This window comes from Mustela nivalis, assembly GCF_964662115.1.
Source record: "Mustela nivalis genome assembly, chromosome: 4".
NCBI classification, from domain to species: Eukaryota; Metazoa; Chordata; class Mammalia; order Carnivora; family Mustelidae; genus Mustela; species Mustela nivalis.
This window is the reverse complement of record NC_139023.1, coordinates 4099848-4116517: the sequence shown is the minus strand read 5'-3', so window position 1 is coordinate 4116517 and position 16670 is coordinate 4099848. Positions and strand designations below refer to the sequence as shown.

At 35.3% G+C, this 16670-nt stretch overlaps 1 protein-coding gene across 2 annotated transcripts in view; it reads left to right on the top strand.

Annotated features, from left to right (window-relative positions):
• BMP2K (BMP2 inducible kinase) overlaps positions 1-16670 on the top strand; it is a gene marked incomplete at its 5' end in the record, with an annotated part of 123944 nt that overhangs the window by 55483 nt on the left and 51791 nt on the right. For both annotated transcript variants that reach the window (XM_082726537.1, XM_082726536.1), the window contains 4 exons: positions 5058-5200; positions 7361-7482; positions 9641-9722; positions 13717-13849. In XM_082726537.1, coding sequence (XP_082582663.1) covers positions 5058-5200; positions 7361-7482; positions 9641-9722; positions 13717-13849 — 480 coding nt within the window. The remainder of the gene's footprint in view (positions 1-5057; positions 5201-7360; positions 7483-9640; positions 9723-13716; positions 13850-16670) is intronic.

Sequence of the window (16670 nt, the reverse complement as noted above, 5' to 3'; positions counted from 1 at the left end):
TTTCAGGAAACAAATTTAGGGTTGCTGGAGGGGAGGTGTGTGGTTGGGTGTCCGGGTTACAGAGACGGAGAAGGGTATGCGCTATGCTGAGTGCTGTGAATTGTAGTGTGAGTGTTATGGGTGCTGTGTGTATTGTGTGAGACGGATGAATCACAGACCTGTATTCCTGAAAGAAATACTACATTTTATGTTAATAAAGAAAAAAAAAAAGAGAAGATAATTGAATCTGGCATAATCGTAACCTTGGATGAGTTTAATTAGTAGTCATCCGGAAGACATTTTAAAAGGGAAACCAAATGAATTTCAGTTTATTGGGGACACATTTTATTTTTTAATTTTTATTTTTAAATATTTATTTGAGAGAGAGAGAGAGAGAGAGAGAGAGAGAGTCATGAGGAGATCACGACCCTGAGATCGACCCTGAGCCAAAATCAGGAGTTGGATGCTTAACTGAAATGAGCCACCCTGGTGCTCCCGGGGACAAATTCTAAAGTAGGAGTATGACCTGAGCTGTATTTTGAGGAAGACACGCTTTTGTGTTGTAAAAAATTAAATTTTTAAAATCTGGTTTGAATTAGCAAGCTGATTGACATAAAACTTTTATTGTTATCAAAGTGTAATTCATATATATGTTTTAAAAAGTCGAAGGGTTTTGTTAAGTTGTAGCTAAATCATTATCCGCTTGCCCCGTCTCTCTCCTCAGAGGCATTCACTTTAAAAATCCTTGAGATATTTCTCCTCATATTTACTTACAGATTTTTCCACTTAATTATGTAGAGGAGAATCTGTAGTTTTAATGAGATCCTTGGGGTATGAAAAAGAGGGAACTTAGAAAATTAGGGGAAGTATGTGATTCTGGGCACGAGAACACTCTTGAATTCGTTTGCTAGCGCTCTTTCTAATTTTATGTTTTAGAAAATATCTCCAAGTAAAGATGAGGATTTTACTGTTAGAATTTGTTTTTAGATAAATTAGTAATTGGTGTTTAAATTATTTTGTCACTTAACTGTGATATGTAATAGTTTATAATTACATTTTCTTTCTTGTACTTTAAAATTCTTTTCCTGGAGTTAATAATTACTCCATTTTTCGTTTGCCTAATTTCCTTCTCAATATATGAGTATTTTAGCCTCACATTCCCCAAAGGAATTATAAATCTTTATACACAGTATGCTTAAACATTTAAATACTTGTGTCAATTTTAGTTTTTCTTCCATAGAAACGTCCTTTCGGGAGACTTCAGTTCTGCTTAATTTTGAACAGCATTTAGCTGTCACTCTGGGACCTCCCTTTGTCTTCCTACTTTGGGTTCCCGACTGCTCATGCCTCTCTCCTTGTTTTTAACTACCTCCTTGGAATAGAGTATGTTTTTCATTAGCTTTTTGATAATTGGTTATGGAGGAAAACATTTTTGAAACCTTGCTTATATAGAAATATTTTTATTCTGCATCTATATTTAATTATTAATTTGGCTGATGAAAGTGTTCTAGGTTGGAAATAATTTTGTTCTAGAATTCTGAAGGCTCTATTCCATTTTTTTCCCCTAGTATTTGCTACTGTTGAGAAATCTGATGCATTATGATTCTTCAATGTTTTTTCCATGGACAGTTAGGATCTCACCTTTATCTCCAGCATTCTAAAATATCAGATCCATTGCCTTGGTTATGGGTCAGTCTTGCTGTCTTTATTTCTCGGCAGTTTTCCCCTCTCCTTCATATTCTTTGTTCCTCTCTTTTTCTTCTCTTTTTATAAATTCTGCTTGTGTTGGGAGCATTCCTTAAATGTATCTTTCAGCTCCTCTATAGAATTTGGTGCTCTGTTATTTTTAATTTCCAGGAACTCTTCCTCTTCTCTCAACATTGTTCTTTGTTGAAATGCACCTTGCTCTTGTTTTAGGTGTAAATCTTTTGTTGTCTGTAGTTATTAATTAGAGTTTTTAAAAAGTTTTCTTTTGTTCCTTGTGTTTTTGTTTTTTTGATTTTTTTCCTGTTTTATATTACACCTTCTTTTCTATGTTAGAAGTTTTCTTCATATGTTTTTATCAGCTAAGCTTACTGCATGTACTGTAGATCAGAATGTACCCTCGGAGTGGGTAATTGCATCCTAGAGAAGGGATCCAGAGGCTATGAGTAGAGCATGCTCAGTTCCTTTTTCTCAAATGAATCAGTTAGATAAGTTCCTTTTTTTCCCCCCCATGGGGAAAGAGAGAGTTGGAGGGGCAGAGAATGGGAGAATAATTAGTCTACCCTTACTTCTTCTATAGAAGCTAATTATATTGCATAAAATTGTGTAAGAATGAAGGTACTTTTGGAAGGCAGTCAGTGTTACCAATATAGATGAGGTACATTGATTTTGATTAGGTAGGGATAAAACTGTTCAGGAAGTAGAAGAATGTGGTATGTAGCTGATACGCCCCATCGTGGTTTCAGGTATGAAATGTTGTCAGTCATCTTTTGTAATTAATGTTAGATCTTTGTCGGTTCGTGATTTGAGACTGCTTCATTTGCTAATACTCTGATGTATATAGGTTAAAGAGAGATTACATGCTTTAGGTAAAACTTCAGACTTCCAGAATCAGAGTTGAATTTGAATATATTTCTACTTTGTATGAAAAGAATGTTTAGGTGTGTGGGTAGCTTAGTCAGTTAAGCGCCTGATTCTTGATTTCCGCTTAGGTCTTGGTCTCAGGGTCCTGAGTTCAAGCCCCTTATTGTACTCCTCACTGGGTGGTGGGTGTGGAGTCTACTTTAAAAGAGAGAGCGGGCGTGCACGCGCTTTTATTTCCAGGCGGTGTTTTACAGAAATTTCCATGGATAATATACCTATTGGCTCTTACTTAATAACAAAACATCCCAAGCTCAGTAGCAAAAAGCAGCATTCACTTATTATTATTACTTGTGTAGCAGTGAGTCACCTGTTCTAGACCGAGCTTGGTGGGATGGCGCTGTTCATGTTGACTGGGCTCGTGCACGTGAGGGCGGTTTGCTGCTAGGAGAGTGACTCTGGTTCTTACGTTTCTCATCCATTTCCCTGGCATAGCAAGCTGTCCTGGGGATATTTTTCTTATAGAGAGAGTAGAAATACAAATATACCTTTTTTAAAAAAATTATTTCTGAATCTTTTTTTTTTTTTCTTCTCATTAGAATAATCTTAACTTTAATTTTCAGGGTGCTTTGATTTTGCATAATGAAATTTTGTTTGTTTCTGCATTTGAAATGCAGTTCAAATACAGCTGTTAGCTTTTTCTGGGGACTTGCGTTTTGTTATTCAAGACCTCTGGGGGGCACCTGGGTGGCTCAGTGGGTTAAAGCCTTTGCCTTCGGCTCAGGTCAAGATCTCAGGGTCCTGGGATCGAGCCCCGCATCGGGCTCTCTGCTCAGCTGAGAGCCTGCTTCCCCCTCTCTCTCTGCCTGCCTCTCTGCCTACTTGTGATCTCTGTCTGTCAAATAAATAAATAAAATCCTTAAAAAAAAAAGACCTCTGGATGGAAGAAAGAGAATTAACGTTTAAAATTTATTCTGCTCGTTGCACTGAAGGTTTGAGAGAGGATCTCAGCTCTTGAAAGAGTTTAAGGTTAGGATTTCTTCAGCTATGAAATATTTCAAGAATGTGAAAGAGCACCAATAAAATACTTTTTATCCTGTTTAATTTTTGTTTAAAACAAGTTTCTGTCGAATACACAGAAGGATGGAGGAAATTGCTGCCTGGTCAGGTGCCTCAATCTTGAGATACTCTGAATAAATTGCAGCCAAATATACTTGATTGTTCTGAGACTTGGGGATTGATAGGTAAAATTTGATATTTTTTCTGCTTTAAAATTTTAAAAAGAAACCCATCTGTTTCAGAAAATATATTAGCATGCTCTTTAGACAGTAATAATAAAAGGAACAGGTGTGTATGCACCTTCTTGCAGATTACAAAGTAGTAATTCATTTGTCCAGTCTTGTTAAAGAAAAGTTTCAAGTTAATATAAGTTTGCCTTTTTAAATTCTCAAACTTATTTTTATTAGAATGCCTTCTGAAAGAATTACATTTTTACTTGTGTTCTTAAATGATGGTAAACTTTTTCTTAATAACTTAGAATTGCCATTAGGCTGTTGATTGTCTTGGTAAATGTAGTATATAAGCATCCTCTCAGGGCTTGTTGGTATGACTGTTGAGTTTAGTTAAGTTATTCTGCCCATTGTCTTTTACCTGAATTAGAGCATAAGCCTTTTAACCCGGCTCTCCATTTCTATTCTTGTGATTCCCCCATAATCAAGGAGATCTTTTAAAAAGGTAGAAGAGGTGGTTTCCCTGGTTGTCAAGATAAAATCCAAAATATGGCTGACGGATAGCTGTCTTGTCAGTGTCATGTCACTCTATCTCTTCTCAGCTCCGTAGACCGTACCTACCTTGGCTTCAAGTTATTCAAGATTATTAAGCTCTTGTCCATACTGGAGGCATTTGTACACGTTGCTTATTGTTGCTAGCATGCTTTTTCTCACAGATCTCGGCCTGGTTGGTTCCTAATCCTCCTACAGTCTCAACATAAGTATTACTTCCTCAGACATACCTCATCTGACGCCCTCTCCTCCCCATCCTCCTTCACCAATTTGAATTTAGGTTCCTCTCATGTTATCTTTATTGTATATAATTATATGTATTTATTTGTATATGGTTTGTTGTTTATCTGTGCCTTTAGATTATACATTCCATAATAATCTAAACCTCGTTTTTGCTCACCACTGTTTATCCAGTGGCTTGCACAGTGTTGAAGTGTTTCTTCAGGTCCATGATGCCATCAATTATAAGGTATATCTTGATTTCAGAGATGTTAAAATCTTTAAAAATGACCAGTAGCATCTATTTTAAGATGTTTTCATTCCAGAGATGTAAAATATGAAAAAGCACATGTCACTGAATCAATAGGGTATGGTACAGAAAGGCTCCTTACTTGAGCATTATGAAAAAGCCAGTTCCCCATTACCTGAGACAATATAGACATTTCTTAATTTATTAATGGCAGTTTTTTTTTTACTAAAAGTATGTCTTCTCAAAATTTCTGTTTTGGTTAGCCGGGCAGGTAGTGAATCAGATGAATAAGAAGCTGCAGACAGGTTTTACGGAGGCAGAAGTGCTGCAGATACTCTGTGATACCTGCGAAGCTGTCGCAAGATTGCATCAGTGCAAGACTCCAATAATTCACCGGGATTTGAAGGTAGGAATTTTAGACTGTTACGGATGAATACATTTTAAACTTTAGCACTGCAGTGTCTTGAACTATCTTCCTCTACACTAGGTTTTCTTACCAGCCCTGAGAAGGGTCTGTCTGTCCCAGGCTGTAGTTACTGAGGCCAGAATAGAAACTGTGCTTTCCATGACCCTGAGGGCTTTTAGTATGGCTGTAGAAGGGGATGTTGTATCCTCTGCTCTGCTTCTCTGTTACATAGTGGGCTTCTAAAAGGTTTCTTGTGAGCAGAAATGTGAACTTCCGTGATGCAGGTTTATGTCCTTCTACACTCTTCTCTCCCAGTTCAGGTCTCCTCCTGTTTCCTGTAATCCGTATTAAGCATCAGGGTGCTTTCCAGAGATTTGGGAGGCAAACTTGAATGGGTCTTTTTACTCATTTATTTATAATTTACTAGAGCTTTCTGTAATTTACTATAATTTGGTGGTGATTGTCTTTAAGGTCGTTTCATCTTGGCTTTTTCTGGGCTCTGATCTCTTGTATAGGGTACCCACTTGTTACACTGGAAAAAGTCCCCAAACGATTTATTCCTGGTATCACATTTCTCAAAATATCATTGAATATATCATTTAAAACAATGGGTGTCTTCCTTGATGCCCACAAACACTAAGATTACAAAAATTTCTCTTCCCAAAATGCTGTATGCTCAGATATCCCATGGCTAAACTCTCACCCTGCTTCAGCTGTGCTCAGATTAACCCTCTCAGTGGGTCCTGTTTTACACTGTCTTATTTACAGTTCCAGTCCAACATTCCTGCTCTCTGCCCTGCCCTTTATTATCACTTGTTACCTCGTAAGATGCTGTATAACTTGCTTACGTGTTGTGTTTGTTGTGTACTTCCCGTTCTCTCCCACAGAATGTAAACTCCCATGTGGGCAGGGATTTTTCTCTTTTGTAGTGATAAATCCAAGTACTTAAAATGGTGCCTGGCACATAGCCAGGGTCTCAATAAATATTTAATGAAGGAATGAATCCCAGTTCTGACTGATTATACAAAATTTATGCAAGGTGATAATAAAATCCTCTTAAGATACAAGAGAATAGAAGGTGTCATTTAAAATGCAGGTTGTTGGGGCGCCTGGGTGGCTCAGTGGGTTAAAGCCTCTGCTTTCGGCTCAGGTCATGATACCAGGGTCCTGGGATCGAGCCCCCTTTGGCTCAGGTCATGATCTTGGAGTCCTGAGATCAAGCCCCACGTCGGGCTCTTTGCTCAGTGGGAAGCCTCTTTCTGCTCTCTCTCTGCCTGCCTCTCTGCCTATTTGTGATCTCTGTCAAATAAATAAATAAATAAAATTAAAAAAAAAATGTAGGTTGTTAACCATGAAAGTGTCATTTAGGAAAACCTATAGTAATAGGATACAAATTTAAGCCAAGGTTGAAATGCATGAGTGCAGACTTCTGTCCTTTTATTTAGTTAGCCAGTGTAGTTCATTTCAGTACTTTTGAATAGGCGGTGTTTGTATTTTCCCTAATAATTTGGCACAACTTTGACACGTAAAGTCAAAACTGTTTTTTAGTTGAGCATTTTAGATAAAAATGGAATTACAGGGGCACCTGGATGGCTCAGTCATTAAGTGCCTGCCTTCAGCTTGGGTCATGATCCTGGTCCTGGGATGGAGCCCCTCATCAGGCTCCCTGCTCAGTGCGAAGTCTGCTTCTCCCTCTCCCACTCCCTCTGCTTGTGTTCCCTTTCTCACGCTCTCTCTGTCAAATAAATAAACAAAATCTTTAAAAAAAATGGAATTAGTAGTCAAGCAATCAGGTAGAATTTTAATTGTTTTTATGACTTGTCTATGATAAGCTGAAGTGTCAGAAAAAGAAAAATGGAGGTGCAGTATAGACTTCGACAGCTGCTAGTTCTTTTTCATAGAAGAGGTTTAAAGAGGATTTAAGGCTTCTTGGCCCCTGCAAAAATCATTCTGGGATGGGAAAAGTACTTCTGTGTTCTTAGTAAGAGGAACAGTAGACATAGTCAAGTTTATTTTTGGTCTGATTCATTTGTCCTTTATTACCTCCTGTGTCTGTCTCTATAAATGGCACAAACCTTTCAATGTTTATTTTGTAAAAACATGGTTGTAAAAATATAATTTCATTTTGAAAATACTACTAATTATTTATTTTTTCTGAAGGTAGAAAATATTTTGTTGAATGATAGTGGAAACTATGTACTTTGTGACTTTGGCAGTGCCACGAATAAATTTCTTAATCCGCAAAAAGATGGAGTTAATCTAGTAGAAGAAGAAATTAAAAAGTAAGTTTCTGTCTTTATTGTGCTTTGTCTCTTGAGAATTTTAGTTAAGTCTGTGGACCAGTTCTGCTAATACAAGTTTTTTAGGTGCTCGATTTATAGATATCTTTAAAATATTTCTGTGCTGTAGACATTGACTAATTTATTTCTGCTCTAGCTCAGTAGAAAATACATTTTACCATGCATACAGGTTTTCATGTACATTGTAAATATATTGATCTAGAAGTTTGTTAAGCTGTAGTAATTTGTGGAATCATTAAAGGGAGTTTTAAGTGATTGTTGAGTTCAGGTAAGCATATTTTTACTAATACTGAGGATTACTGCTTGTTAGGAAGACAGTTATTTGAAATGAGGAAGATTGACCTCTTAATATATTGAAAACTGTGTGGAAAACATGTTACTTTGTCATAGTGTGTTAGAAAGCTCTCTGGTAGAAATAGGTCATATCTGCTTTATGTTTTCTTAATTTTGTACTTTCTGTGGTTGCTAGAGTACGAGTACCTGTAAGTACCTTTCCCTGACTTTTCTGTTTTCTAGTTTTAGACCATAGAACTGTTTGTAAATCTTAGATTACCTTAGTACAATGATACAGAATGCCCAAAGATCTGTGAGAATAGGCATTTCTGGGTAGTTGTCTTTTCGAAGTTGTCTTTCTTCACTTCTCACAAATTCTTAGTTGTTTAAGACTAAGTGCTATCATTTGAACTGCAGTGTACATTTTGAATTGACTCAAGGAGAGCTGATCTCACTGTGGCCCATTTGTATAACACTGTGGGTTTCTGGGCTGTGTATGGCTACTTAGGAAACTTAGCCTACGATGATTATATTAGATTCTGTAGAACTTAACTCCTTAGTAAACATGTAAATGTCCTGAGAACACAAGAATGATTACACAAGAATGAATTGGTTTCTTGGGGATCTATATATATGTATCTATTTACATATATATATATATATATATATATATATACACACACACACACACACACACACACACACGTGTGTGTATATATATAAATATATATAAATGTAAAAATTAAAAAATTACTGGGTTGTGATATATAATGCCTGCTTTAGGATCTCTGAGTTGCTGAAAGTTTCATTTCTTGCTGTTGAGACGTTAGGTGTAGTGGAATTCTGCAGTCAGGATGAACGCAGGCTCGTGAGGCTCTTGTGCTTCGTGGCTCCGCTGAGGAGTTAATGGTCTAACCGTGTATTCAGCTGAAGGCGTTTGTTCAGGGCCTCCAGTGCAGTGGCCGCTGTGGTTGGTGCTGCAGCTTGGCAGTGAGCAGAAGCCCTGCCTTCATGCACTTTTTCTTCTGGTTTCTTCGGTTGCTCCTCTGTAGTGTCTCACCAGTCAGGGTGATTTTGAAAACATAAGATGATAGAATGTTGAGCCTTAAGATATTTCATATAAAACAAAACATGTCAATACTCAAAACTGATCTTAAATTACCCATGATATAGGAAGTCCTTCCATTATCTAATAATTTCTGCCGTGAAATTGAGTACTACTTCATTAAAATATTTTGTTCATAATGGATTTAGAATTTTTATATTGGTAACTATTTATTCACAGTATCTTTTAATTCCAAGTAGCTTACGATGACAGTTCTAGAAGTGTTCTTAATTAGTGTAGTTAGGATTATGACAACTAGGTTACTTTTAAAACAATAATGATTAAAATAAACCTAAAGGAGATTGACTACTATGTGCCAGGAATTATGTTAGAGCCATAAAAACAAACTCCTTAATAAACGTATCAATTAATTTTTTGAGAGGGTAGCAATATTGCTTTTAATAGACTAAAATATTCTGATAAGAATAATTTTAGAGGCATATTATTTAAAATAAATTCAAAGAAAACCATATTTTCAATCCATTGTCTTTAAGATTTTTTATTAAAGAAAATTTTTTATATAATTAGACATGCTGTTGCACTTGTTGAATAAAAATGTTTATGTAGATGCTTTGTATTGTTAAATCTTGATGGACTTTTATTGAGCTTTTTGAGAATATTATTATTTCTATAGAATGTTATTGAAACTAAAAGTTTTTATAGTATTTTATATAGAAACAATGTAGTATCTATCTTTTTCTTTCTTTTTTTCTTTTCTTTTTATTTTTATATCTCCACTCCATTTCACTTATTTACTGCCAGGTATACAACTCTGTCATACAGAGCCCCTGAAATGATCAACCTTTATGGAGGGAAACCCATCACCACCAAGGCCGACATCTGGGTAAGGCCAAGCAAGGTTAACATTTTCTCTAACCAAATTAAAAAAAAAAATCTGAGTTCAGTTGATTATTATCCCTTTGTCCCCCAAAAGGTATTTCATAATAAGTAGAAGAGAAGTAATAAATAGTAGGGCTGCTTATTGAGAAGAAAAAGATTATCTTCTTAATCATGAATTGGAAAGCTTAGGTATAAAAAAGTAAATAAAAGACTTCCATATAATGTAACATTTCTACCACAGTATTTTTTAGAATTTATATTATATAGAATGTTAATATTTTTTTGATTGAACATAGATTTGGTTGATTACAGAATGGAACAGCTGGTCATAACTCTTAAGTAGCTTTTAGAAGTATTTTAGGATCTTTTTAATGGAAACTAAGAGGAGTAAAACTTTTCTCTAATTAAAATCATACCATTGACTAACTTCTACAAATTAGGATCTAATCATTTAACATGTACAGTTGACCCTTGAACAACATGTGTTTGAACTGTGTGGGTCCACATAATATGCAGGTTTTTAAAAATAAATATATTAGAAAACTTTTTGGAGGTGAAAAAACTTGCAGATGAACCACAATAGCCTAGAAATACTGAAAATGTTAAGAAAAAGTTACCTATTATTGTAAGAATACAGTATATAATACGTATTACAATATGTTTGTTAATTAGCTATGTTATTGGTAAGACTTCTGGTCAATAGTAGGTTATTATTAGTTTCTGGAGGCGTCAAGTTAATGTGGATTTTCAACTGCATAGGAGGGTTGGTGCCTCTATACCCCATGTTGTTCGAGGGTTAACTGTGTATCTGGGTTGAATTATTAAGATTAATCATGTTTCTGTATAATTGAACTTTATGTTAGAATGCCAACACTTCTTTAGAACTTGTTTCATAAGGAAATATATTTTGGCTATATTTGATAAACTAGCAAGAAACTATATTTTAAATGTAAATTCATTTAAATCAACAAAGATTTAGTCATATCTACCTCTAGTAACCGTATTAGGGATGGAGGAAAAATATTCCTTTGGAAATAGTTCTAGAGTTTACAAGAAAAGCCATGTTTGTTTTATTTTTGAACGTATTTAGAAAGTAGTAAAGCGTAACGTGTGAAACCAAATGAGTATCTCCTTGGTCCTTTTCTCCTGGCCTCCTCCTTACAGGGGTTTGCAGGGTAATAATAAGAGAATGTCTTTGATATCCTTTCATCTGTTGTAATATATGCTTTTGCAGCAGTGATTCTTAAATCTTGTGGTAGTTGAATTTTTAACCATATGCCTAGTTGAATCAAACCTTGGGTAAGTTTGATTTAGTTAACTTGATAGCCGCTTGTAGATCACCAGCTTGTGTAATTCAAATTTAGTTTGCTTTTCTCAGCATTAATATTTGACCTTTTAAATGGCTTATAGTATAACGTACACAGCAAATCCAATCAGATCTTAATTTATAAAAAGGTATTAGAAGAGGTGGTTGTGGAAATCTTCTCTAACCGAATTTTATGACGGCTGGTGAAATCCATGTCACCTAAGACTATTTCAGCAGCAGAGGAAACAACAGACAGCAGAGCTTAACTACAGTTTGGAAATCATCAAGGCTTGATTGAAAAAAAGCAAGGAGTCTCTAAGCACGCGATGTGTTACCCAGTATCTTAATAAAAAACGAGGGAAACCTTTCAGACTTCGTATGCGTGCCAGGCAGCATACTAAATTGTGATAAGTTTAAGCTTCATACAATTTATAGATCAGTATAGGGGTATTATTTCTGCAATGGATATCTGGAGATAGCTGTGGGGATACAGAGAGATTACCCAAAAATGAAAAAGAAGAAAAATAATAGAAAATAGAATCTATGTTTATATGCTAGCTAGAAATAAAATTTTAATTTTCATGATCCTGTTTTTTTCTTGTCTTAGCTCAGGTGCAGCAGAAGTATGTTACAACATTTTAGGTGTGAAGGAAAGAATATCCAGAAAAAATATTCGATTCATGCTGGTTAAGAATTATATTTCTGATTCTATTTCAGGTAGTACTGATTCAGGGACTTATAATATTGAGGTTAAAGTATTCATTTAGCACTTTATATTTTGGGAAAGAAATTTTTTTTTTTGCTTGAAATTTTTCATTGTAGGTAATTTTCATCCTGAGAAGTAAAATGTTGATTTTATAAGTATTAGGAAATTCAGTGACAGATGCTTCATGTTATCTTTTAATAAGGAAAATTAAAGATGATGATACTTAGCTTCCAAAATCAGGTCATTTGTTTCCTCCTGTTTATTGAACAATTCTCATCATCAGAGGGATAAGGAGGAAAATGCATTTGGTTTGAAAAAATTAGGACACCTAGTTGTGTTCACACTGTGTTAAGCAGAGTATTTTATGTTTTAAGATTTATGTTTTTAAGTATACTGGCATTGCTATCTAAAACTGTTGTCTGGGGACTCCTGCAACACTTACTGTAGCAGAAGACATGTTACTAAAGGTTTGATTTCTAAGATAAAACTGGCGAAGATGCAGAGCTCTCATATTTGACTGTCATCTGGGAAGGAGAAAGGTGTCATTTAATGTAGATATTACACCATTGGTAGAATTTTTTTTTAGTGCTATTAAGGAAGCCTACAGCTCAATTTGTTATATAAATGCCGAAAATATCTCCCTTACAGAGAAAAGCATTATAAATATTTTTAAGTGACACGGGACTGGTTATTTCCATTCAGAATCTTTACCATTTCATTAATGATAGTAATGCTTTGAACTTACTAGAACTACTCTTTTAGAACTGAAATTTCTAGAACTTTTAAAACTATTGTTAGAAGGCTATTTTGAAACTAATGTTTTGTAAATATTATTGAACTTACAATGGTGTTTCTGCATGTTGTGATTTTCATGGTGGTCATAAAACTTAGTGTATTTGTTAGTTGAGTGCGCTACGTTGATGGGTGGAGAAAGTCCAGCAAAGGAGAGCTGATCGAGTAAGGCCGAATCTCAGTCTCCTGATGGAGTTGCGCACTGACTGTTGGAGAATTTTATTACAGTCTCTTTAGAATTAGAAATATCTTTTAAACTCTTAAAGGTTGAGGTGATATTTTTTATAACAACAGCATGATTTCTTGAGCCAAAAATCATTTTATTACTGCCCCCCCCCCTCGCTTTTTTAAACATTACTGCTTCTTAGGTTTGAGCTGTTAGCAGCTCGGTAGCTAGGAATTTCCTGGGCTGCTTTTCAGAATGCAGTTTGTGTTGTTTTCGGGGGTTTTGTCCTCATTGTCAGCAAGCAGATTTATTGGTGCTGTGCTGTCTAGGAAGCCATGCAAGTGAAGCAGACAGAGCCCTTCCTTTGCGAATTTTCTTACAGATTAGCCAAGTACAAATATGAAGAGTATGTTTAGAATAAAAATTTTGGGATTATATGTGGAAGTAGAGACGTTATTTTTATGATATGAAATAATGACATGTTTAGTGAATAATCAATAAAACTGTATTGATGGTTGTCTGATAAATTTAACTGTGCTGGCTAGCTCATATTTGGAACCTCAGGATTTTAAAACGTGTTTTACAGTGTTTTTTTTTTTTTTTTTTTTTTTTTTTTAAAGGTTATTAGAAGAAGCTTTGTGATTACTTTGTTGGTCATATGCTAGTTTTATGCTGAATATATTTTTTCCTTGTGAAGGAAATAAAAATACAGTTTTTTTCCCCAAAGGCAGCCAGCTAGTTCCAGTTTTGGTTACATCACTCATGATTTAGAGTTCAATGATAGCTTTAATGCAGCCAACTAACCACAGATGTGATAGAAAAATACAAGAGTGATACAGTTAAATATCTTTTCAGAAATTAAGCACATAAATTGCTTTAAGCGGTAATTTGTGAAAAGAGTGATCCAGTATTAGAAACATTAGACTTTTGTTTTTTTAGTAACATTTAGATTTTGGTCTGGGATTGTGTTTTTGTCTTCTGGTTGATTACTGGAGCTCTGATGATATTCATACTTGTTTGTTTTGCAGGCACTGGGGTGTTTACTGTATAAACTTTGTTTCTTCACTCTTCCTTTTGGTGAGAGTCAGGTTGCTATCTGTGATGGCAGCTTCACCATCCCAGACGATTCTCGCTACTCCCAGAATATACATTGCTTGATAAGTAAGTACTTGGAAAGATTTATGAAAGAATCATAAGATACTGTACTTAAGGGTGGGCTGTTTACATCTCTTTACCTAAGCCTAGTCTTTTGATTTCGTGTATTTTAATTTTGTGAAACTGTTGTAAAGAAAAACATAAAAAAATGTTTACAGGACTTTTATAGGAACGAAAGCAGCATAATTACTGATTAGTGCATGGATATTTTTAAGCCCCCTAGATAAGCTTTTGTAGAACTAGAGATTATGTAATTAAGGAAGCTGGAATTTCTGGGAAAACTTAGAGTAAAACATTTAATTACCCAGTCTTTGCTTTTTGAAATCTAAATATCCAGATCTGTTGCTCTTTTGTATCAAAGTGTTACCGGTCATAGACTATAGCTTATTTGGCCAGCCTTTTAAATAGTTATTCTTGATTGATTATAAAACGTTTATTGGAAACCAACCTAAGTGTAGTATCAGGGAGGAGTAGACCTATGGGCCCTTGACTCCAAAAGAATGCCTCTGTTTTCCTTCTAGCCTCCGTTAAGAGATTTTTCTTCTTTTGGATGGTGTTATAATTTAATTTTTTATATTCATACATGGCAAAATTTCTTGAAAAGGTGATTGAGGGTGGGGAGGATGGCTATCAGATATTAAAATTAAAATATTGTGAAGCTGCAGTATTTAAACAGCACCTCTCACCATTGATTTAATTAAAATGTTTCTAGCATGTCTCCTCTCTTTTTTGCATTTTAAACATCCTCTGTCATAGCCTCCAGCCACACAGATCAGTGCAATAGAAAAGAGGGCTAATCTAAACGTAGTTGATGTTTTGTATTATAAAGATGGCCATTCAACTCAATGGGAAGAATTAGATGGAAGTACAAAAAATTATTAGGCATTTGTGGAAAAAAAAAAAAAAAAACAAGCTGAAAATCTACCTCAGACTTTATGCTAAAAGTTCAAATAAATCAAAGACCTGAATATAAAAAATAAAGTTAAATGTACTTGAAGAAAATAGGCTTGAATTTATTGATAACATTGGAGTGGGTAGTCTATAGGTATTAGACCTGAGAAACTAGGAAAGAAAAGATGAATCCATTACATATGGGATTAAACCATTAAAAGTACCCCCCCTCCAACAAAACCCCTATTAACCCCAGCATAAAGTCAAATAATAAATTGGGAAAAGATATTTGTTACACATCTGAGAAATGGCTAACTTCTGTAATCTATAAGGCTCATGTAATCAAAAGGAAAAGGACAAACACTCTAGTAGAAAAGTGGTCAAGAGAAAACGGATGGTAAAACAATATCTAGCCTTGCTTTGCAAGCTTATTTAAAGAATAACCTTTTTATTTATGTGGATTTGCTCAAACATGTTCAGAATTGGAGACGTATGTCAGTTGAACACAAACTTAACATTGCTTCATGTGGATTTGTTTTCCTAGGCAGAGGGAACCAGATTAACCGGGTAGGGTAGGTGGTGGTATAATTTTTAGGGGAAAGCAAGTAGCCCTAAGCTTTGCTGCTGTGCTGCCGGTGTGAAGACTTTTAGCTCTCACCGGAGAGCATTGAATACCAGTGTTTGTACCCGGGATGATCTTCTCAGCGAGATCTACCTGGATTTCCTGTGGCTCCCTACTAACGGGTGCCTCCTGGGTAGTACCCGTGCTGGCTGAGAGTTCCAGTTTTATCTTTATTGGTGAGCACTTCCCAGCCTTATTTTGATGTGTTTTCATGTCCGTGTGGCAGCTTCCAGTCAAATTACCTTCCCAGGTGCCCGTTACGGTTTTTGTCAGTGCTGCGGTTGACAACGTCGTGTAGTTTTTCAGGGGTCTGACCCAGCTCTGTTTTCCCATTATCCCTGTTATTTTTAGCCTGCCATTTTACAGAATGTGATTTTTTTAAAAAAGCAAATATACCTTTAGATTGTATCTGAATAAACATAGACCCATAACCCCTCTCTTCCGTGCTTTCCTCCTTCATTGTCCAGAAGTTAGGGCCTTAAAAGCGTGATAGAACTCGGATTTTACTTTGGCTGTTGTGTGTTCTGGCTAATTGAAGTTTAACCTTTTATTGAGGTCCTTGTACTTCACTGTAACAGTGACTAAAGTTTTGTTGCTGATTATAATGTTTTTATTACGACTGAACCGAGGGGTTGGGGACCTTTCAGTGTCATAGAAACTCTGAATATTCTCAGTGGACAATGCTGTATGAGAGACTGGACAGTATACACCCTGATTAGTGATTTAATTTGCTTATAGTAATGAGACCTTATTTTCTTGAGTTACGGTTTTTTTCCCCCTCTCTGTGTATGTGTGTAGGGGTGTTTGTGTGTAATGGGAAGGTGGAAAAGCTAAACACTTGATAATTTTAGGATCTGATTGGACTCTACCTAGTTCGTTGATGCTTCACTGTTTTTCATATGCTTCCTTTATTTTCCAACAAATGTGTAGCTTTTAGTTCTTATCAATGGTAATATAATTTTGACCATCTATTAATGTCTTTGAACTTATATCAGAGAGGTGAACAAAACAGTCAAATAAAATAAAAGTGTTCAATTAAATGTTGGTGTTTTATTTCCTGTGAAAGGGTTTTTATGGATTTTACTTTTTAAATATTGCCGTGAGTAATAAAAGCTTAACAAAGTAGAGATTTTTTAAATAGGAACATACCTACAACGCAGTGTTTTTTAGAAAACACTTAGATTCTTTGCAATTTTATTCTTTATGTTTTTTCATATGTGACCTTGCCTGTTTCCTGCAGTCCCACTTAGGTTTCTCTCTCTGCTTTAAAAAAAAAAAAAATACATAAAAAGATGTTGTGTATTTATTTGACAG